The sequence below is a fragment of the Pelophylax lessonae genome (genome assembly GCF_965119305.1).
Source record: "Pelophylax lessonae genome assembly, chromosome: 2".
NCBI classification, from domain to species: domain Eukaryota; kingdom Metazoa; phylum Chordata; class Amphibia; order Anura; family Ranidae; genus Pelophylax; species Pelophylax lessonae.
In genome coordinates this window covers 461869172-461892702 of record NC_138769.1, presented here as the reverse complement: position 1 = coordinate 461892702, position 23531 = coordinate 461869172, and the positions used below count along the sequence as shown (strand labels likewise).

Here is a 23531-nt window from a genome sequence, read left to right as displayed (position 1 = left end):
GGAAAGAGGGCAAGGTGCGTCCAAATCTGGACTTGGGAAGAAATAGAGTCCATCCGTACAGTGGTGGCCTCCCTGCATCAGGGGGATTTCCTGGCGTCCATAGACATTTAGGAGGCCTATCTTTATATCCCCATCATCGCAGGACATCAGCGTTTTTTCGCTTTCCCAAAGATCATCCCTGGTTCCCACCAGGAGACTGAACTATCTGGGCCTAAGGTTGGATACATCCTGGGCAAGAGAGTTTCTCCTTGCGGAGAAACTCCAGAAGGTTCAGTCAACGATTCGGATGTTGCTGTCCGTCAATTGGCTGGGACTGATGGTGGCCTTCTTAGAGGCAGTACCGTATACCCAGTCTCATACCCGAATTCTCCTGAAGGAGATTCTTTTTTAATGGAATCAGAATTCCGATTCCCTGGACAATCGGATCCGGTTGAGCGAGCGGACCAGGAAGTCTCCGATGCTGAACCAGGGGAAGTCATTTCTTCCGATAGTATCCAGATTACCAATAAGGGTATCGGAACTGAGAGCGATCAGATTTTGTCTGATTTAATGGATCGAGCAGCTCTAGAGCAGCCCGATTCGGATCCAATCGCATATGGCCTCTTCATCCAGAGGTTTTTCACTAGCTGTCCCTTCATTGGGACATCCCGGATGTGGATCTGTTGGCACCTTGGCTTAACAGGAAGGTGCGGAGGTTTGTAGCTCGCGCCGCGATCCTCTAGCGGACGCAGCAGAAACGCTGATCGCCCCGTGGGGGCAGTATCAGCTACGGCATGCCTTCCATCCTCTCAACTTGCTGCGGGAACTTCTTCGCAGGATAGAGGTGGAGGGAATTCCAGTTATTCTGGAATTTCCGGACTGACCTCGTCGAGCCTGGTACGCCGACTTGGTGAGGCTAGTCGCGGACGCTCCTTGGAGACTTCCTCTCAGGGAGGATTTGCGGTCTCAGGGACCGATCTTCCATCTTGCTTTACAGTCGCTGGCTTAATGGCCTGGCCATTGAGACCCAGGTACTGAAGGACAAGGGAGTGTCAGCTTCAGTTATTCCTACCTCCAGTTAAAGCAAGGAAAGCGACTTCCAGCACATGGAAGTCTTATATTGCATGGTGTGAATCTATTGGATTTCCCCCACATACCTATTCGGTGACCCGAATTTTGGTCTGTCTGCAACAAGGGGTTGAGCAGAAACTATCCTTGAGCACGATCAAGGGTCAGGTTTTCGGCGTTAGCAATCTTCTTTCAAGAAACCTTTGGCTAATCATTCCTTGGTGCGGAATTTCATCCAGGGGGTGCGACATCTGGCTCCGCCAGTGCGCGCACCCTTACCGCCTGGGATCTTAATTTAGTGTGGTCGGTTCTTCAGAAACTTCTCTTTGAAGATATTAGGGAGATTCCCTTGCTTACATTATCCCAGAAGGTGGCCTTCTTGGTGGCCATTACTTCTGCACGCAGGTTGTCAGAACTGGCCGCATTATCTTGTCGTTCCCCATATCTGGTGGTTCATAGGAATAAGGTGGTTCTTCTTCCGAATCCATCCTTCCTTCCTAAAGTGGTTTTCAGAGTTTTTCATCTGAATAAAAGTATTGTGTTACCTTCCCCGTGTCCTAAGACTAGCCATCCTTGGGAGTTTGCATTACACTCCTTGGATGGGGTTCAGAAGGATACACTTGACTACTACGAACTTGTTTTCGTAAGACGGACTCACTTTTTGTGATCACGGATAGCCCTTGAAGGGGGTTGCCTGTGTCTGCCGCGACCATATCTACATGGATCAGTCAGACGGTGGTACAGGCTTATTCTATTAAGGGTCAGAATCCTCCGTTCCCTGTTAGGGCGCACTTCACTCGCGCTCTCAGTACTTCCTGGGCCTATCGCCATCAGGCGTCAGTGGTCCAGGTATGTAAGGCGGCCACCTGGTCGTCGGTACATACCGTTACAAAATTTTATAAGATTGATGTTACATAGTTACATAGTAGGTGAGGTTGAATAAAGACAATAGTCCATCCAGTTCAACCTGTGTAGGTGTGTGTGACTGTAATCATCTAACATAGCCCTTTATCTCCTGATCCTTGAGATGTAAGTCTAAGAGCCTCATTTGGCCGCAAGGTTTTGCAGGCCGCAATTTGAGGAGACCGGTGGTCTACCTCGGGGGTTTTTTTCTGTTGAAAAATTTCTGTTGAGTCTCATCATTGAGGATGAGCATTGTAAACTTCTAGTTGGCACCGGTTGGGCCTTCTAGATTGGATTTGATTTCCATTTTCCCACCCCTCATTTGTGGTACTGCTTTGGGACGTCCCGAGGGTGTTGAATCACCGAGGACTACGTCTGTCAATGAGCGATAGAGAAAAATGGATTTTTGTAAAATCTTACCGTAAAATCCTTTTCTCTTAGCTCATTGACAGACGTAGTACCCGCCCCTCTGTTTTTGAGTTGGGTTGGGTTAAATTCTCTAAACACTGCTTTGTGACATAACTGATTTGCTAGAGCAGGAAGTGAGAGGATATACCCTCTGGGACTGCCCCTAGGGTGTGGCCAGAACGTTTTCTTTCCTGTCTAGTCCTACTCCTGTAGAGGGCAGCATAACCCGAGGGTGTTGAATCACCGAGGACTACGTCTGTCAATGAGCTAAGAGAAAAGGATTTTACGGTAAGATTTTACAAAAATCCATTTTTTTGTCCTTTTGTTTTACATTGAGAAGATTTCCCTTGGCCCCAAAGCCAAAACAGGACACCAGGATCACCAGAACTAGTACCCATTGAAAGATTTTCTTTCCATTCCTATTCTGGTGACAACCCAAAATGTGGCATTTTCTTTTACTTTTATTTTCAGTGATAAGGGTAAACAGGACAAATAAAAGAGGGTGAACGTGAACAGGAACATGGACAGCAATAAAAGCCTGACTGTAGTTGTAATCCCTACCCATACAAAAAAAAAAAAAACAGGATGGGCAGATAAACACTGATGACAATGAATGGGTACATCTTTTATGAAGTCACTGGAGGGTCTCCACCTACATGAGGTGGCACAAACCCACACAGCTACTGTCATGTTTTATGAGTGCTATTTATTAAACCATATATGACAGGTGTGCACATTTTACAGCAGACATCAATGGAAATTTTTAAAAAGTCACTAAAAATACAAAATGCAGGCATTGGAAACATTAAGGCTCTCTAATTACCCTACAAATGTTAACCGTTGCCTGAAGTTACAAGGATGAATGTTGGAATGTTTGTGCCTCCAGTTTGCCGTGTTTGCAATGACTTATTGTAGAACTGCTTACTACATATCACAAATATATTTTGCCATCCTTGGTAGAAAAACAGACTCCACTTTTTTCTTACTGCATCCTAGTGACTTCCCCAGGGCCTTTTTATAAGAGATTGATACTCCCAAACCTACTCAACGCTGCTAGGAAGTGTATCCCAGTATACTGGAATCCGTCTGGGGCACCATCCATAAATACAGGAGTGATCAAACTCAAAGATATCAAACGCATGTAAAGCCTAATTGCTTCAGATAGGGGTACCCATGAAAAATTTCCGGAGACCTGGTTCCATTGGCAGGAATTCTCTGTCCCTGCTGAGTTTCAGGACCTTCTTCAAGGGAACTGAGTTTAAGGAGCAACAGAGGTTTCTGAGGAAATTTGAGAACAGGAAAGAGCCTTCACCTGAATAATCCAACATACACCACCTTTCTCTATCTCACTTCCTTCTCATCTTTTTCTCATCTTTTCTCTACTTTCTTTATTCTATTACTCTTAAAAATGTTGCAGACAGTGACTCTGCCCATCTTTGACATATTGAATCACAGCAGGGCCATCTTACCGAATGGGCACGCTGGACAGTTGCCCGGGGGCCCCACTTGCCTGGGGGCCCCACCTGCCAAGTGACCCAGCCCCAGCCAAGCATTAGTCCCGATTCCCGTGTGCATCCCGCCACCGAACTTAGCAGGTGGCAAGCGCCTGTTGGCCCTGTGCTGCTGTCAGGCCACTTGGACCGTGGAGGGAACAGGCACACACAGGACAGTTTAGTCTGAGTCCCATCCGTGTGTGTGTTTACCGCATCCAGTCGCTCAACTTGGAAACTGTCATTCGCCTGACACTGCTTTACCAATAAATATAGTCTTATCGATAATTTGCATTTTTATTCTTGTGGGCGATTGTGTAGGAGGGGTCCCAGTGCACTGCATTGCCCGGGGCCCTTTAGAGCTCTTAAGATGCCACTGAATCACAGATGTGTTTTCTAAAAGTACCTACTGTATCCACATTTGATCCAATGATGTCACATAATTCTCCATATGAGTGATTTAAATGGTTTATGATGAGCCAATGTACAGGGTGTTTATCACTTTAACTGTACTGTACCTTAAAATACACAATGGCTCTCTCAGAATTTTAGGAAAATATTTTTTTTATTTTCAGTGATGCTTGGCTAGTTTAACATGTTTTCATTTTAGTAGACACGTTTATTTAGTAACAAAATAATACTATGGTTATAACATTGCATAAAGTTTTACATGTAAGAAGTTTTAGCCATAGAGAATATGTAAATGGTATTCCTCCATGTAGAGTAGTTTTAATGTTGGTAGGCACAGAAATAATGGCATTAGGCAAGCTTGTTTTGTTCAACCAGCAAATTCATTCGGTGGAATTCCTTTCACTCCAAGTCCAGTAATCTGTTATGAGAATTTTTTTTTGAAAACATATTAGATTTAGTGTGCATAAATGCTGCATTGCAATTTAAGTTTATACCACATGGATTTTTAAAAAGCATTCTGTGGAGACCCAGTGGTCTTTCTGCATGCAGAACATATAAGCTTACATGATTTTTTCCTAAAGCAACCGAAACACTACAGGTCCATATGTATGGATCACCATCCATTTTTGTCAAGGCTCGAGAACTGTGATCTGTTGAAATGTTAAACAGAATAAACTCTTCTTGTTTGGACACATACTCTTGCTCAAGACCAATGAGTGCCTCTACTATTTTCTATTGATCTACTGATGTTACTTTGCTGCAGTGCTCCCAGGCTGATACTCAACATCTACCAAAAAGTGAAATAGAAATTTTGATGGAAAAACCCTTAAACACATAAAAAACTATTATTTATTGAAAAAAATGGATTTGACCACTGGTACAAATACTGTAGCTGCTGACTTTTGCAGTCCAGGGACCCCGCAATGTCAGCACCCCAAGCCAATTGGTCCATCGGCTCCGGGTGCAGGCACCGATATCTTCACTATGGGAAACAAGAAGTGATGCCTTGCAGCTTCACAGCCTGCTTTCTACTGTGCATGCCCGAGTCATGCTGCTCTTTCTGAATGGTCCCGCTGTCTTCTGGGACCTGTGTGTCTCCCAGAAGGCAGCGGTGGGGGGCGGGGGTAGGATGGGCTGGTGATTTTATAGATAGCCACTTGCCAATCTTACATGGAAATGGGAGTGGGTACCTGGTTTGACAGGTATCCTCTCCCCCCTTCCACCCCAAAAATTGCTAAATGTGGCAGTGGAGAGAAGGAGGGTGCGAACAAGTGGAGCTTCCCCTTTTGGGTGAAGCTCTGCTTTAAGGTGAAAAACCTTCTGTGCTGCAGCTCCCCACCCAAGAACCCCCTTTTTTCTTACCTGAGCCGATCTGATGCAGTTATTTGCACGAGCGCAGTGGCTCCAGACACTGACTCTCTCCTCAGTGCACAGATTGATAGCAGCAGGAGCCAATAACTCCTGCTGCTATCTATCAAATCCAGTGACATGGGAACGAGAGGCAGGGTCGAGTCTCGCTGTCTGCATCAATCGACACAGCAGTGGGACTCAGTGGGTGCCCCCAGTGAAAGAGGCTTCCTGTGGGGGCACCTGATGAAGTGGAGGGGCCTGGAGCACCAGTGGGGGACCCCAGAAGAAGAGGATTGGGGCTGCTCTGTGCAAAACCATTGCACAGAGCAGGTAAGTATTGGCATGTTTGTTATTTTTATTTTAAAAATAATAAGGGTTTACAACCCCTTTAAGACGTAATTTTCTCCTTGATGTTGGCAAGTGGTCCAGGCCCTGAGGTAATGAAGCAAGCCCTTATGATGTTCCCTCCACCAACTTTTTTTTTAACTTTTGTTAAAAGCTGTGCCCTTCTTGTGCCATACATTGTGTTGAGTACTCTTTCTGAACAATTCAACGTTTCATCAGTCCACAAAACATTTTCCCAGTAGCGTTGCCATTTGCCAAGGTGCTCTTTGGCAAACTTCAGGCATGCAGTAATGTTTTACAAAGACATTTTATGGTAGACCCATAAATAGGGATGTTAGCCAGTTCCAGTGATGTCTTCAAGCCTTTAGCTGTTACTCATGGGTTCTTCTTTACCTTATTGAGTATTCTGTTTTGAGCCTTGGGAGTGACCTTGGCTGGGTACCCACTTCTAGGAAGGGTAGCCACAGTACTAAACTGTCTCCATTTATAGACAATTTGTCTAACTGTCGACTGATAGATGCCTAAATACTTTGAGATTGCTTTGTATCCCCTTTCAACCTTACGCAGATCAACTGCTCTTGATTGTTTGCCTTCAGAGAGCTCCTTTTTGCGGGGCATGGTTCACATCAGCTCATGCTTCTTGTGAAAAGCCACCTTAAAATCTATGAGTGTCTTTTATCAAAAGAGCTCCAAATCACACCTTCAAACTCATTTAATTTATTGGATTCTAGGTGTGCAAACTACTGACTCTGAGTAGCATTTGTTGAACTAGTCTATGGGTTCACTTACTTTTTCCTTCAGCACTGTAAATGTTTAATGGGTGTGTTCAGTAAAGGCATGAGAAATTCTTTTTTTTTTTTCCATTTTGGATAGAGTAAAGGAAGGTTATATCCCTTGCTAGTTTTTTTTGCCAGCTGTGTCCCATTTGGGAGATATACCTTTACTTTCTGTCCCGTAGCCAAAACAGAAAGTGAATTTTGCTGGAAATCCTTGCAAATTAAGGGAATCCCTTGGGCCCCCCAGCTCACTAGAACGCATGTCCCCATTGGAAGATTTCCCCCTATATTACTTTTCTGTGGACAATGCAAGGTTTGCGATTTTCTTTTACTTTTTATGATAATGGTAAACAGGACAAATAGAGAGGGTGAATTTCACTAATGAGGGCACAGACAGCAATAAAAACCTAATAGGTGTTCTAATCCATCTCCATTCTATGTAAAACTGCCTTTCGGTTTAGCGCATTGTGTTTGTCTGTTGTGAGTTAGATGAGAATCAGATCACATTTTATGACAAATTACTGCAGAAAACCAGTTAATTCCAAGGGGTTCACATATGGTTTTCTTGTCACTGCATTGTGACCATATTAGTTAGACTTGTTGGATGCATGTCATGTAAACTATTTAGACAAAATATTTGGTGCCTTGGATTTCTATAATGTATATACAGCTGCAAGAAAAAGTATGTGAACCCTTTGGAATGATATGGATTTCTGCACAAATTGGTCATAAAATGTGATCTGATCATCATCTAAGTCACAACAATAGACAATCACAGTCTGCTTAAACTAATAACACACAAAGAATGAAATGTTGCCATGTTTTTATTGAACACACCATGTAGACATTCACAGTGCAGGTGGAAAAAGTATGTGAACCCCTAGACTAATGACATCTCCAAGAGCTAATTGGAGTGAGATGTCAGCCAACTGGAGTCCAATCAATGAGATGAGATTGGAGGTGTTGGTTACAGCTGCCCTGCCCTATAAAAAACACACACCAGTTCTGGTTTTGCTTTTCAAAAGAAGCATTGCCTGATGTGAATGATGCCTCGCACAAAAGAGCTCTCAGAAGACCTACGATTAAGAATTGTTGACTTGCATAAAGCTGGAAAGGGTTATAAAAGTATCTCCAAAAGCCTTGCTGTTCATCAGTCCACGGTAAGACAAATTGTCTATAAATGGAGAAAGTTCAGCACTGCTGCTACTCTCCCTAGGAGTGGCCGTCCTGTAAAGATGACTGCAAGAGCACAGCGCAGACTGCTCAATGAGGTGAAGAAGAATCCTAGAGTGTCAGCTAAAGACTTACAAAAGTCACTGGCAAATGCTAACATCCATGTTAGCGAATCTACAATACGTAAAACACTAAACAAGAATGGATTTCATGGGAGGATACCACAGAGGAAGCCACTGCTGTCCAAACAAAACATTGCTGCACGTTTACAGTTTGCACAAGAGCACCTGGATGTTCCACAGCAGTACTGGCAAAATATTCTGTGGACAGATGAAACCAAAGTTGAGTTGTTTGGAAGAAACACCCAACACTATGTGTGGCAAAAAAGAAGCACAGCACACCAACATCAAAACCTCATCCCAACTGTGAAGTATGGTGGTGGGGGCATTATGGTTTGGAGCTGCTTTGCTGCCTCAGGGCCTGGACTGATTGCTATCATCGAAGGAAAAATGAATTCCCAAGTTTATCAAGACATTTTATAGGAGAACTTAAGGCTATCTGTCTACCAGCTGAAGCTCAACAGAAGATGGGTGTTGCAACAGGACAATGACCCAAAGCATAGAAGTAAATCAACAACCGAATGGCTTAAACAGAAGAAAATACGCCTTCTGAAGTGGCCCAGTCAGAGTCCTGACCTCAACCCGATTGAGATGCTGTGGCATGACCTCAAAAAAGCGATTCACACCAGACATCCCAAGAATATTGCTGAACTGAAACAGTTCTGTAAAGAGGAATGGTCAAGGTTTACTCCTGACCATTGTGCACGTCTGATCTGCAACTACAGGAAACGTTTGGTTGAAGTTATTGCTGCCAAAGGAGGTTCAACCAGTTATTAAATCCAAGGGTTCACATACTTTTTCCACCTGCACTGTGAATGTTTACATGGTGTGTTCAATAAAAACGTGGAAACATTTCATGTGTGTTATTAGTTTAAGCAGACTGTGATTGTCTATTGTTGTGACTTAGATGATGATGATCAGATCACATTTTATGACCAATTTGTAGCTGTATTAGAAAATTGGTCCTGGCAGGTTGTTATATGAATTTGTACAGAATTTGTTTTTGTTTTTTTTTATCATGCGTTTATGTACTTCTTTAAAAAGAACACAAAAAAAATTAAAGTGTTACAATAGACACTCACCTTGTATATTCCTCCAGACTGAGGCTGGCGTGCGGTCCACTCTTCATCCATACCTTCACAGGCTGATGTCACATACATCTCTGAATAGTCTTTTCCTCCAAAACAGCAAGAGGTTGTTTTATCCACTGGGAGCTTTACAGTCTGGATTACCTTCCCTGCAGTAAAGATTGGAAAGTTTGCTTCCAGTGCTAAGGAACAGCATATGGCACTGCGTTTGCAGTGTAAAATTAACTTTATAATATTATGACGTACACTAAAATTGGAAATTATATATATACAATATATCTCATACCAGCCTCAGGATCTACACGGATAACACGTCCTCCATTATAACAAGCAACCCACAGTTTCCCCTCTGAGTCTATGCACATGCCATCTGGAATTCCTTCATCCTGCTGTAATTTGTAGACATTGCGTCGGTTTGCTTTGAAAAAAAAAAACAGATTTTGAGATCCATATTACATTGTGGCTTTTTTGAAAACTTGAGAATATAATAACAGTTAAATCAGATTAAGAGAAGTCTCTTAGTTGGGTTAATCCAAAATTAAACAAACATCTGTAGATTGTGGGTCTTGTTTTTTAATTAGCAAAGTGTTTTGAGCTGCGTTTATTACCAAAAGGGCATGTTCTATAGAACTAGAAATGATCATGGCAACAGTGGCTGAAGTGCTCAGTTGAATTTAGTGTTTATTCATATAGAATCAGACAATGTAGATTGTTTCTCTTTTTTTTTTCAAGGGGGGGGGGGGTGAAGGGGTTAAAGTGTTACTAAATCCAGGACCCTGCATTCACTATATTTGGTTTCCCACAGTACACAGAACATGGAATTGCAATTATTATAGTAAATACAAACTGCTAAATACCTTTTCTCATCAGTAGTAGATCATTGTCTGGTTAAAATTTGTAGGAGGAGTTTTCATCTACTCTGACTGTCTTATGAGGCTGCAGGACCCCTGACCCTCTGTCTGATTAGTGCTGATTGGTCCTGTGCTGATCACATGCACCCTCCCAAGAAAAAACAAACAAACTCTGCAGCAATATACAAACCCGATTCCAAAAAAGTTGGGACACTGTACAAATTGTGAATAAAAACAGAATCCAATGATGTGGAAGTTTCAAATTTCAATATTTTATTCAGAATACAACATAGATGACATATCAAATGTTTAAACTGAGAAAATGTATCATTTTAAGGGAAAAATAGGTTAATTTTAAATTTCATGGCATCAACACATCTCAAAAAAGTTGGGACACGGCCATGTTTACCACTGTGTGGCATCCCCTCTTCTTTTTATAACAGTCTGCAAATGTCTGGGGACTGAGGAGACAAGTTGCTCAAGTTTAGGAATAGGAATGTTGTCACATTCTTGTCTAATACAGGCTTCTAGTTTCTCAACTGTCTTAGGTCTTCTTTGTTGCATCTTCCTCTTTATGATGCGCCAAATGTTTTCTATGGGTGAAAGATCTGGACTGCAGGCTGGCCATTTCAGTACCCGGATCCTTCTTCTACGCAGCCATGATGTTGTAATTGATTCAGTATGTGGTCTGGCATTGTTGGAAAATGCAAGGTCTTCCCTAAAAGACGACATCTGGATGGGAGCATATGTTGTTCTAGAACTTGGATATACCTATCAGCATTGACGGTGCCTTTCCAGATGTGTAAGCTGCCCATGCCACACACACTCATGCAACCCCATACCATCAGAGATGCAGGCTTCTGAACTGAGCGCTGATAACAACTTGGGCTGTCCTTGTCCTCTTTAGTCCGGATGACATGGTGTCCCAGTTTTCCAAAAAGAACTTCAAATTTTGATTCACCTGACCACAGAACAGTTTTCCCCTTTGCCACAGTCCATTTTAAATGAGCCTTGGCCCAGAGAAAACGCCTGCACTTCTGGATCATGTTTAGATATGGCTTCTTTTCTGGCCAATAGAGTTTTAGCCGGCAACGGCGAATGGCACGGTAGATTGTGTTCACCGACAATGTTTTCTGGAAGTATTCCTAAGCACATGTTGTGATTTCCATTACAGTAGCATTCCTGTATGTGATGCAGTGCCGTCTAAGGGCCCGAAGATCACGGGCATCCAGTATGGTTTTCTGGCCTTTACCCTTACACACAGAGATTGTTTCAGATTCTCTGAATATTTGGATGATATTATGCACTGTAGATGATGATAACTTCAAACTCTTTGCAATTTTTCTCAGAGAAACTCCTTTCTGATATTGCTCCACTATTTTTCGCCGCAGCATTTGGGGAATTGGTGATCCTCTGCCCATCTTGACTTCTGAGAGACACTGCCACTCTGAGAGGCTCTTTTTTTACCCAATCATGTTGCCAATTGACCTAATAAGTTGCAAATTGGTCCTCCAGCTGTTCTTTATATGTACATTTAACTTTTCCGGCCTCTTATTACTACCCGTCCCAACTTTTTTGGAATGTGTACCTCTCATGAAATCCAAAATGAGCCAATATTTGGCATGACATTTCAAAATATCTCCCTTTCAACATTTGATATTTTATCTATATTATATTTTGAATAAAATATAAGTTTATGAAATTTGTAAATTAGTCCATTCCTTTTTTACTCACAATTTGTACAGTGTCCCAACTTTTTTGGAATTGGCTTTGTACACCAAACTGAGAATGTGCAGCTTGCCCCCAAAGCTCTGTTGTATCAGGAGATGGTTTGGGGACTGTGGAAGAAGAGGAAGATCAGAGAAGACAGGATCAAACTGCCTTTTTACACAATGTGGAGGATTACCCCCTAGGTTCCACAGTAAGTATAACAAGCATGCCTTACCGCATGCAAAGACTGTTTTTACTGTTGTGGGTTTAGTTATACTTTATATCCCCAAATGTTATTTGGATTGAAAAACATTTTTGAATTTATGTTATTGGGGAGTATTTCATGCCTCTGAAACCAGAAAATGTCTGGAGTAGCATGCATTAATCCTTTCATTTTTCAAATTTTCTTTCATTATTTCAAAACTCCCCAGGACCAAAGCCTGTCTAACTCTGACCATAGATGTTCAGCAGCAAGAGAAATCAATTGATTCTCCCATCCACACCTAACAGTATGGATGGAGGAATTTCTCCTGCAGGCTTTTGGATTCTAAAAGCCACTGCGCCAACAGCTGCCAGGATACCAGAACAGTGGCTGAATCTGATTGGCTTTAGTCACTGTTTGGCTGAGAATTTTCCACCAGGTTCCCTTGATCTTCTGGTAAAAGATTATTAAGCAAGGTGGTGCTCACAGAGTCAAAACTATCTAAATTTAAGCCAAGTCAGCCGGAATAGGCCAGAATGTGAGCAGTGTATGACCAGCATAAGGCCTTTAACATAGAGCAGTAGTGGCGAGCTGGTATTGCCTCTTTTAGCAGAAATGACTTCTTGAAGGCATTTTGTATAAGAAAAATGCCAATATAAAAAGTACACTGTATGGAGTATGGACAAAGTATAAAAACATCTTTGCAAAAAGAAATGACAAAAAAATTGAAGTCTGTAGTTTAAGTTGCCCAGCACAGTCCCATTGCAAGGACAAGCCAAAAAGCCTTATTTCCTATGGCTCACATTGGTGTTGTGTTGGTGTAAAAAAGGACATGTGTTTTTGTGCACCCCATTGCAACCTGCCGCAGGACATAAAAGACCTAAAGCAAAAAAAAAAAAATAGATAAAAACACACTGCAATGCATAGCATCACGTAATGTAACCTGTTGTCTGCCAAGGTCCATTTATAATTGTTTCGGATAAGTCTGGGTTAAAGCAAGCTCATGGTCGCTGCTTCAGCCTTGAGCCTGGTGTTGAATGTTTCAGCCGACTGTCGGCTGTTATGTACAGATGATCACTTTTACAGTAAATTTAATAGCCTGCACATACCTCCTAACTTTTTGACATGGGAATGAGGGACACCTATTATGTAGGCATAAGACACACACCCCCTGCCATGCCCCTTTAAAAGAAGTATACAAAAATAGGATAAATTAAACCCACAAGTTGTTTTTTCCAACTACTAATCCTTTATTTTGGCTTTTAAAATTTACAAATGCAGCAATTTAGAACTTGGATGGAAGATTTAGCACTGGAAAACACTTTTTGAAAGATAAAAAGTGCATTTTATATACAACTATATAGATCAGACCAAAATGAGGGACAAATGAGGAGGAAAGAGGGACAGAGGGGCTTTGTTCAGAATCAGGGACAGTCCCTCGAAATCAGGGACAGTTGGGAGCTATGCCTGCACAATCTGTGCTTGATTAGCTGTAGACCCCCAATGTCCCCATAAAGAGGACCTGTCACCTGCCCAATGGTATCACATAGGGGGCATGCTAGCCTCTTGTGATATCAATAAAGTTACATTAAAAAAAAAAAAATTAAAAAATGGAGCTATAATTGAACAATATATTTTTTTCAAATTCAAAATGCACCCCTGTCATCTTGTGTACACACTTAAATGTTAATGTACATATATAGCACACATGTGTATGTAAAGGGCAATTGTGCCACCATTGTTACCATGCATAAGGTATTACCATGCAAGTGAAAGCAATAATTCTTCGACCATAATTCATGTTTAACTGTAAATTAATAACCTGTAAAGGCTTTTTAAATTGAATCCTACAGACAATTTGGGGTACCCAGGTTTTTACCAAATTGTTTAGGGGTTTAAAGTCATTTTCTAGCACAAAATGCAGATTTTAACATGCGTGCAAATAAATAAATAAATAAATCGCTCTAGCTAAAAAAAAAAACAAGCCCTATTATATACAGACCCAGATTCAGCCAACACCAGAATAAAGCCTGTCAGCTGACATTGCAGAGCCTGTCCAAGCTTTGCAGGGATCCATGACATCTATGTCGGGATTCACCCAGATGGCTGACCAGCAGCTCGCTCAGTCTCTCAGCGGGCCTCTGAGAATCTGAGCCAGCCGCTCCTGCCCCCACCACAGCCAGTGAGTGCTGGAGGTGTAGGGGTAGAGCAGAGAGTCAGTGGCTAAGAGTCACCGCTCTGTGCTCAGAGGAGACCCGAGAGCTGATTGATCATCATTCTTTGATTGCTCAGTTCTCGGTGTACAGCCGGCAGGGAAAAGCTGTAGCATCAGATCGATGCTGCAGCCATCTAGTGTATATGTAGTGTGGCATCTAGTGTATGTTTATTTTTCTAATTCTCACAAAACTTCTGCACTAAAAAAGGATACATTATAATCTTACAGCACATAGGTTAGAGCTATTCAGAAATGATTAGATTAAATAATATATTAACACACAAAAAAAAAAAAAAACTTACAGGTTTTTCCAGTTTTCACATCATAATCTAATGCATCCACAGCAAAGGAAAGACTGTCGATGTAGTAGATGGTTTTGTGATCCAAAGACCAGTCTATCCCATTAGAGATATCAACCATATCAAAGTGTTTCACTACAGAGTGGTCAGGGTACAGGGTAAACAGCGAGCCTTGGTTTCTTTCTACCACCGCAGGACGGATTTCCTGAGACATAGTCCCTTTGGAAAAAGTAACACTAATTAACAGAGCTAATGGATTTATTGACACACTTTAGATAAATGTGTTCATTATTAAATGATACATTATTATTTGCAATCAATACATTCATATTGTACGTGAGAAATGCACGGTGTGCCATTATTGACATTTCCTTATAAAAATGATACTTGTCTAGCTGTCATGATAAACCCTCAATTTGGTGATTTCAGTCAGGGAAGAGGGACAGTACAGAGGTAAGAAATTCTCTTTTTAGACTGCTGCAATTTTGTTTCAGGTTTGACAATCAAAACTCACCATAGACAAGCAAATAGCATTTTCAGAAAAAGAACAGCAATTGTAGGTGCAATGTTTCTTTTATGACAGGTATATGTGTATGTCCATCCATTATGGTGCATTCTATACCCAGTGGAAAATAATTTCATGTCCGGTAATCTGAGAATTCCTTTTGATAATTTATTAGTAATTATTTAAAAAAAAATGGTTTTATTTAGATTTGTTTTGGTCCCCTCTGTTATTGTTGGGATCCTTCCAGAGTCTGGGGTGGTTCTGCTACAGCTAGGTCACAAGACCTTCCTGTAACCCACGAGAGAAGTATGGCAAAAAATAGCCTTGGTCATACTTCCCTTTTAAAATGCTGACAGCTAGTTAACTTGGGTATAACATGTATAGGGAAGTCCCGGTTCAAACTAGACAAACTAAACAAGTAAATCTATAAGAACATGGAAAAGTTACAATTTAAATGTTGCTTAAAACGCAGTTCCACCCATTTTATTGTTTTTCAAAAGTCAGCAGCTACAAAAAGTGTAGCTGCCGACTTCAGCCCCGGAAGATTTTACCCCCTTCCTGACCAGGCCCTATTTTGCGATTCGGCACTGCGTTACTTTAACGGACAATTGCGCAGTCGTGCGATGCTGTACCCAAATAAAATTTATGTCCTTTTTTTCCCACAAATAGATTTTTTTTTGGTGGTATTTGATCACCTGTGCGATTTTTTTTTCCGTGCTATAAACAAAAAAAGAGCGACAATTTTGAAAAAAAAAAAAAAAACCACAATATTTTTCACATTCTGTTATATGACCGTCTCAAAATAAAATTAAAAAATCAAAATGTTTTAACATTCTAGGCCAATTTGTTTTCTGCTACATATTTTTGGTAAAAAAAAAAATCGCAATAAGCGTATTTTGATTGGTTTGCACCAGAGGCGTAACTAGAACCTTCAGGGCCCTGATGCAAGAAACCATGAAGGGCCCCCCAGACCCCTGGCCGGGGCCCTTACCTTCAAGCCCAGGGCTCTTCCCACTAATCCTGGGGCTCTTTACACTCGTTGCATGGCCTTTTATTACGGTCCCGCAGCAGGATTCTTTCACAAGTTGTGCAGTGGGCCCCCTTCCTGCAATCTTGTGGGCCCACTTCCTACAATCTTGGGGCTTCCCCACAGTGGTGCAATGCCAGGGTCCGGTCGCAAGTGTGACCTTTGCGATCCTAGAAGTTCACCCACTGGTTTGCTACCGGGCCCCCTGGAGCATGGGGCCCAGTAGCGATTGCAACCCCTGTAGTTACGCCCCTGGTTTGCACAAAAGTTATCGCGTCTACTAACTACAGGAAAGATTTATGTCATTTTTATTATTTTCTTTTTACTACTAATGGCGTCAATCTACGATTTTTTGTGGGACTGAGACATTGCGGCGGATAGATCGGACCCCTAACTGACATTTTTGACACTTTTGGGGGTACCAGTGACATTACTACAGTAATAATCAGTGCTAAAAATATGCACTGTTACTGTAATAATGACACTGGCAGGGTAGGGTTAACCCTGTTGGTGATCAATGGGTTAAATGTAAGCCTAGGGGAGTGATTCTCACTGTGGGGGGGGCGTGGCTTCTGAGATGACCATAGAGACATGCGATCCTATATAGCAGGGTCACATGGTCTCTGTGATCATCCCAGGGAGAAGGACTGACGGCTGTGTTTACATCAGACAACCGTCCTCTCTGAGTGAGGAGAGATCGAGGGTGTCAGGCGGCAATCGGAGCTGCCTGACACACAAGCTGGCTTCCCTGCTGACGAACGGGGGCAGGAGCATACCGTCGGTGGCGCGCGCTTGCCCCCTAGACTCACAAGATCGAGCGCCGTACATGTACGGGGTTTCGCCCAGGAGCGCCTGCCTGCCGCAGTATATCTGCGGCGGGCGGTCGTCTAGTGGTTAAAAAACACACACTCACCTGTCCTACGATCCAGCGATGGCAACGCCCAAAGCCACGTTTCTCCCCGCGGCGCCGGAATCACAGGTGTGGGCATCCAGCTGTGGCACTGCGCGTGCGCGAGTCGCGCCACATTTCCTTAGTGGCCAGGCAATCTTCTGGGACCCTTGACGTGTCCCAGAAGATTGCAGGGAGGAAGGGGGAGAGGAGAACTTTCGCTCGAGTCGCCTAGGCAGCCCGAGCCAAAGTGGGAGTGGGTCCCTGTCAAATCTAGATAGGTACCCGCTCCCCCCCCCCCCCAAAAAAAAAAAAAATTACATGTCAAATGTGGCATATCAGGGGGTTAGGAGCACTTAAAGAGAAAGCTCCACTTTTGGGTGAAACCCTGCTTTAAGTGCAGTTTTATTTAATATCTAATATTAAAACAAAATTCCTTTCCAGAAGCCTCAGACAATTGTTGCCAAAATCCTAGGTCACATAGTAACTGTGGGACAATGAAATTAAACCTTTTCAGCTTGAGTATACATCACTGACTGAGGCTTAGTTTTTGCTTCCATTGCATTATGTAATTTTAATGTTTAAAATTATAATTTAAAAACACAAGCTTGTGGCAACTCACAGCAAGAATTGCTTACTAAATTTTATGGTAAATCACGTTTGATCAACAGCAACAGGAAATAAGGTACATTCACTTAAAAGAAGACCCCTCAAAAGCGTGAAATTTAAAAACAGTCACCGGGTTATGGAGTATAAAGTGTAAAAATGTCACTTTAAGGCAAAGATGCCTTAAATGATCCTCAAAAATCCTTGCAGCTTCACACAGAGATCAGGGAAGAATGGAAAACTGTAACAACAGACAAGGAATAAGCAGTGTGCTAGATAGTGTAGATAAGACAAAGAGCTATGATTTGCCAGGTATACATGGAAAATCATAGCTCTTCCAGACTGATCTTTTGTTAGTGCAATTCTATTTATTGATTTTATCACTAGTAAATATCTTATTTGTTTCTATTGTGCATTTGCTTTTTTCTTGTTTGCTGTTACACGTTTAATCAATATTTCATTATTGTGTACATGAAACTTAAATACCTGCAAAAAATCTCCCTTCTGGGTCAACTTTTCCATCATTAAAACGGTTATTGGGCTTGTCTTCATCAACGCGGGCAAGAGTAGTTACGGACTGGTCTTCCCAATTCAGAGCAGCAAAGGTGGTGCCTGTGGCAATCACATAGCCACCTGACTTTCGAAGTGCAACAGAGCCAACTGGTTCCTCTACAAATGGAAAACAAGACATTCATCAATCACTAAGAAAAAAAAAAAAGTTAAGATTAAGTTGAGCCTAATGTTTTCTGTACATTGGTGCCCCTGACCTCCACTATGTTGCTGGCTTCAATACGCTTCTAATAAAAGTGCTAAAAGACCTATAACCAGGATTAGGTTCAAGTGACCAGCTTCCTTTTCACCACCACCTTACTCTTCTTACTCTTCAGCTTCCACACTGATTGGCCTGCTTGAGCAACCAATCAATGCCTCTCCTTCAGCAGCCAATCAATGCCTCACACAGATCACAGACTTAGCACATTTATTATGAGCTTTAGATAGGAAGCTACAGTAAAAACAGACATCTAGTCAGCTTTATTTATTCATGCATACCTAAAGCGTAAATCACCAATACACATTTTAGTTTGCATTCTCACCACAGACACACCTCTATGGAGTATTCCATGATCCTCTGGATTCCTGCTGTATAATTTATATATACTGTAATTTGATTTTGACAGCATTTTATGTCTCACTTTCTTTTTGATACCTATTCACTTATATAGTTTTACCCCATATGTTCATTGTGCTTATTCATTGGTTGGTAACACCAACATACAGTCACTCCAGCACTTTATATTTGACCCTGATTGGGGTTTGCACTTTAATAATTATTATATATGGGGATATTTATCACATTTTAGCACTTAGTCATTTAGCCACTTTATATAGGTCCCGTGTGATCTGCACTAAAATATACATTTTTTTTATATTATTTTTCGGATAAGGATTATATCTTTTGTCTTTTATCATCATTAAGTCATTTTTTATTGTGCACTTTATTATAATTTTATGTATAAAATTGTAATATTGTGATCATATTCACTTATACCTTTGGGTTATACCCTCCTCTTTGCATATCATTTATATATAATATCCACATTGGGCAGCGCCACTTACCTTCCTACCATTTTTTTGTTTCCCTCCTATATGTGTCTGTGATGTCACTCCTCCTCCTGGCTGAATTTCAGAGTTCTCTTACTTCCTGTTTCCTTCCTTTACCAGTCCTGATACCCCATCTCCCATGATCCTTTGAGCCTCTGTAGTTTCAGAGCAGGGTATGGGAGTCACTAGTACCAGTTCTGGGAATCGATGTGGCTGGGTACTAGGGTTACTGTGGATGTCTCTGGGCCTTCATGTGGGTGGTGAAAGGAGAGGAATGAAATTGTGTTATCCCCATCCACACTCCTCTCTGCAGTGAATATAGTGCTGTACAGCAGGAAGTGTAACCCTACAAACCATTTCTTAGACAAGAAATTTGCTATTCTAGGTATAAAGGGCACACGAATATAAGACTGATAGATCATGTTTTTTTTGTGCTGTGATCTCATTTTTTAAACAGAAACAGCTAATTGTCTTTGTTGAAGGCATGATCTGTAACGTGTAAAGGTATTCCTGTTGGCCAATTCCTTAGACTTTGTAGAATTTGTAGTGAAGTATCCATCTTCAAAAAATAATCTAGTCTTTTGTGCAATCGTTTTTTGGCACGCGGCTATCCAAGGTGGACCCTAGATAGAGCATACAATATGGCTCTTAATAGGGACAGAGATGGCCTTCTTGCCAATAAAAACAACAACGAAAACAGGAATAAGAATCAATATACAAGAAAGATGGAATGCCAACGTTCTTCAAAGACATTGGCTTTTCCCTTTAGTCCAGAATTTGGACAAATCAAACAGAAAGTTCTTAGATATTTACCTATTTTATATAAGATGAGGTTTGTGCCAAAATTCTGCCAAAAAAGGGAGTCAATGTGGTAGCTAAATGAGCGAAGACACTTGTCATCCAGTTTCTTTGCACCCAATGGAGCTGCACCTCAGTCTTTTACCTGGCTTCATTTTAAGGGCAACTTCAAATTTGGCACAGGGGACTGTTCATGTTGTTCCCACATCCTACGAGGTAACTTTTTTGCTCTTCAGTGTGTAATAAGACATATGATATTAACAAATATTTTAAATGAAATACAAATTTTTTGGTCTATCTCATTTCCTGTAAAGCATGTTTGATTCAATATGTTGGGAGAACGACTTGTAAACTTAAGGAAATATTCAGTGAACATTTGAGCGATATAAGGGGGTGTAAATCCACCAATGTTGCTCGTCATTTTAATCTTTTGCATGAGGGGGATCTCTCCTTGGTTCAAGTGCAGGTTATAGAACGGGTTCTGCTACTGCTGGGCAGACACTGCTGGTTATACAGCAGAAAACCAATAGTCTATTTGTTTTCTTTTCACACAGAAAAAGTCAACACCACCTCACCTTCAGAAGTCTCTCAGCTCACTGCTCTCCTTCACACACAAAGCCTCAGGATGCAGCAATCAGTAGTCATCCTCTGGATAACTTATAGAGGCCTTAATTGCCTCATTCTGAATAGCTGAAGCTTTCCAACGTCCTTAAACCTTTCTGTCTACCTCAGCAGCCGACACCTGATATTAATTGGTGAATTGTCTAAACAAGGCAGAAATGTATCTCCCGTCTTTGACAACACCCACAGATTTACCTGACTTCCTGTCACAAGACTGTACATATGTTGGTCATGCAGGGTAGTTCTTCCATGTTGGCTGACATATGTATGTACAGTATCTCACAAAAGTGAGCACACCCCTCACATTTTTGTAAATATTTTATTATATCTTTTCACGTGACAACACTAAAGAAATGACACGTTGCTACAATGTAAAGAAGTGAGTGTACAGCTTGTATAACAGTGTAAACTTGCTGTCCCCTCAAAATAATTCAACACAGCCATTAATGTCTAAACCGCTGGCAGCAAAAGTCAGTACACCCCTAAGTGAAAATGTCCATTATGGGCCCAATTAGCCATTTTCCCTCCCCGGTGTCATGTGACTCATTAGTGTTACAAGGTCTCAGCTGTGAATGGGGAGCAGGTGTGTTAAATTTGGTGTTATCTCTCTCACTCTCTCATATTGGTCACAGGAAGTTCAACATGGCACCTCATTGCAAAGAACTCTCTGAGGATCTAAAAAAAGAAGATTGCCAAGACCCCGAAACTGAGCTGCAGCACAGTGGCCAAAACCATACAGCAGTTTAAAAGGACAAGTTCCACTCAGGACAGGCCTCACCACGATCGATCAAAGAAGTTGAGTGCATGTGCTCAGCGTCATATCCAGAGGTTGTCTTTGGGAAAAGGACCTATGAGTGCTGCCAGCATTGCTGCAGAGGTTGAAGGGGTGGGGGGTTAGCCTGTCAGTGTTTAGACCATACGCAGCACACTGCATCAAATTAATCTGTATGGCTTTCGTCCCAGAAGGAAGCCTCTTCTAAAGATGATGCAGAAGAAAGCCCGCAAACAGTTTGCTGAAAACTAGCAGACTAAGGACATGGATTACTAGAGTCATGTCCTGTGGTCTGATGAGACCAATATAAACGTATTTGATTCAGATGGTGTCAAGTGTGTGTGGCAGCAACCAGGGTGAGGAGTACAAAGACAAGTGTGTCTTGCCTACAGTAAAGCATGGTGGTGGTAGTGTCATGGTCTGGGGCTGCATGAGTGCTGCCAGCACTGGGGAGCTACAGTCATTGAGGGAACCATGAATGGCAATATGTACTGTGACATACTGAAGCAGAGCATGATCCCCTCCCTTTGGACATCAACATGATAACGACCCCAAACACACCTCCAAGACGACCACTGCCTTGCTCAAGAAGCTGAGGGTAAAGGTGATGGACTGGTCAAGCATGTCTCCAGACCTAAACCCATTTGAGCATCTGTGGGGCATCCTCAAACGGAAGGTGTAGGAGCACAAGGTCTCTAACATCCACCAGCTCCGTGATGTTGTCACGGAGGAGTGGAAGAGGACTCCAGTGGCAACCTGTTAAGCTCTGGTGAACTCCATGCCAAAGAGGGTTAAGGCAGTGCTGGAGAATAATGGTGGCCACACAAAATATTGACACTTTGGGCCCAATTTGGACATTTCCACTTAGGGGTGTACTCACTTTTGTTGCCCACGGTTTAGACATTACTGGCTGTGTGTTGAGTTATTTTGAGGGGACAGAAAATTGACACTGTTATACAAGCTGTACACTCACATGAAAAGATATAATAAAATATTTACAAAAATGTGAGGGGTGTACTCACTTTTGTGAGATACTGTATGTATGTATGTATGTATATATATATATATATATATATATATGTCTACACTAGATTGCAATGGAAGATCATTTGCTACGTTTTTATGCTCACATGTTTATGTCCATTCAACACATTCCTTATGTTTTCATCAAAGTTTTGTGTTTCAGTTTTTGTTTCATTTTTTTTTTTTTTTTTTTGCTATATTTATCGCCCTATGCATACACGGATGTGTTTTCATTTGTTTTGAGTGTTTGGGGTGATATTTACTCCGAACATTGTTTTCTATTATGATTTCACAATTCTTGTGGGGTTTCCGTGCATGTGAATGCTCGAATGGGGTTAACAGCTTTGGATTTTCCCTCTCTTCTCTTCTGAGATCATGTGATTTAACTAATTGGGAGATCCAGCTGTGTATGGCCCTATTTAAGCAATGCACATATTTTTAGGATTTAGGTTGTGACTAAGCGAATTTATGCGCCAACCGAATTGTACGCGCCAACCGTTCCTTGTTTCCTGTCATGTCATTGATGTTTGTTACATTGGATAATTTTATTCAATAAAGTCCTTTGATTGCCTTCTATGCCGGAGTTCTTATATTTAGTCACCAAACATACTAAAATGATTGTGAACAGAAATGCGCACTCCTTCTACACAAAGTGTGAATGGGGCCTCAGATGCAAGGGATCACTACCATACTAGAATCATTGCAGTCTTAGGATCTGTTTAAACTAATAGGGTAAAAATGCAGCACAAAAGTAAGGTTTTACTGCCCCTTAACTGCTCCCCCTTTAGCTGAAGGGGCAGTGGCTGGGATGAAGATGTGCCACGACTGGGATACTCTGCTTCATGGCTGTGTTGGGAACTTTACGTCCTGTTCTGCTTGGTGGGCACTACAGCCTGCCAGACACAATAAATTCTAGTGAAGGGAGCCATACTGCAATTGTGCACAATGTGCATGCTTGCAGTGCAGTAAAACTCCTTCTCACCGCCTGTCAAATGCTCTCTGATGAGTGACCCATATGCAGATCGCTCTTTAGTCTGCAAAGCAGGTGTAAATTGGTCATTCCTGTCTTGCAGCATGCCAAAGGATAATGGTTTACTGCAAGTCTACAGAGAAAGGGCTATGGGAGGTTATTTAACCACTTAAGCCCCGGAGGATTTTCCTGCTAAAAGACCAGGGGGTATTTTGCGATTCGGCGCTGCGTGACTTTAATGGACAATTGCGCAGTCGTGCGATGCTGTACCTAAACGAATTTGACGTCATTTTTTTCCTACAAACAGAGCTTTCTTTTGGTGGTATTTGAT

General features: G+C 41.8%; 1 protein-coding gene across 1 annotated transcript in view; it reads right to left on the bottom strand.

The window, feature by feature from the left end:
* Window positions 1-4541: 4541 nt before the first annotated feature.
* JADE3 (jade family PHD finger 3) overlaps window positions 4542-23531 on the bottom strand; it is a 163599-nt gene continuing 144609 nt past the window's right edge. The window contains exons 12-16 of the mRNA XM_082246079.1: window positions 17901-18083; window positions 14391-14606; window positions 9397-9528; window positions 9105-9259; window positions 4542-4677 (exon numbers count right to left, since the gene is read on the bottom strand). Coding sequence (XP_082102205.1) covers window positions 4627-4677; window positions 9105-9259; window positions 9397-9528; window positions 14391-14606; window positions 17901-18083 — 737 coding nt within the window. The 3' untranslated portion in view covers window positions 4542-4626. The remainder of the gene's footprint in view (window positions 4678-9104; window positions 9260-9396; window positions 9529-14390; window positions 14607-17900; window positions 18084-23531) is intronic.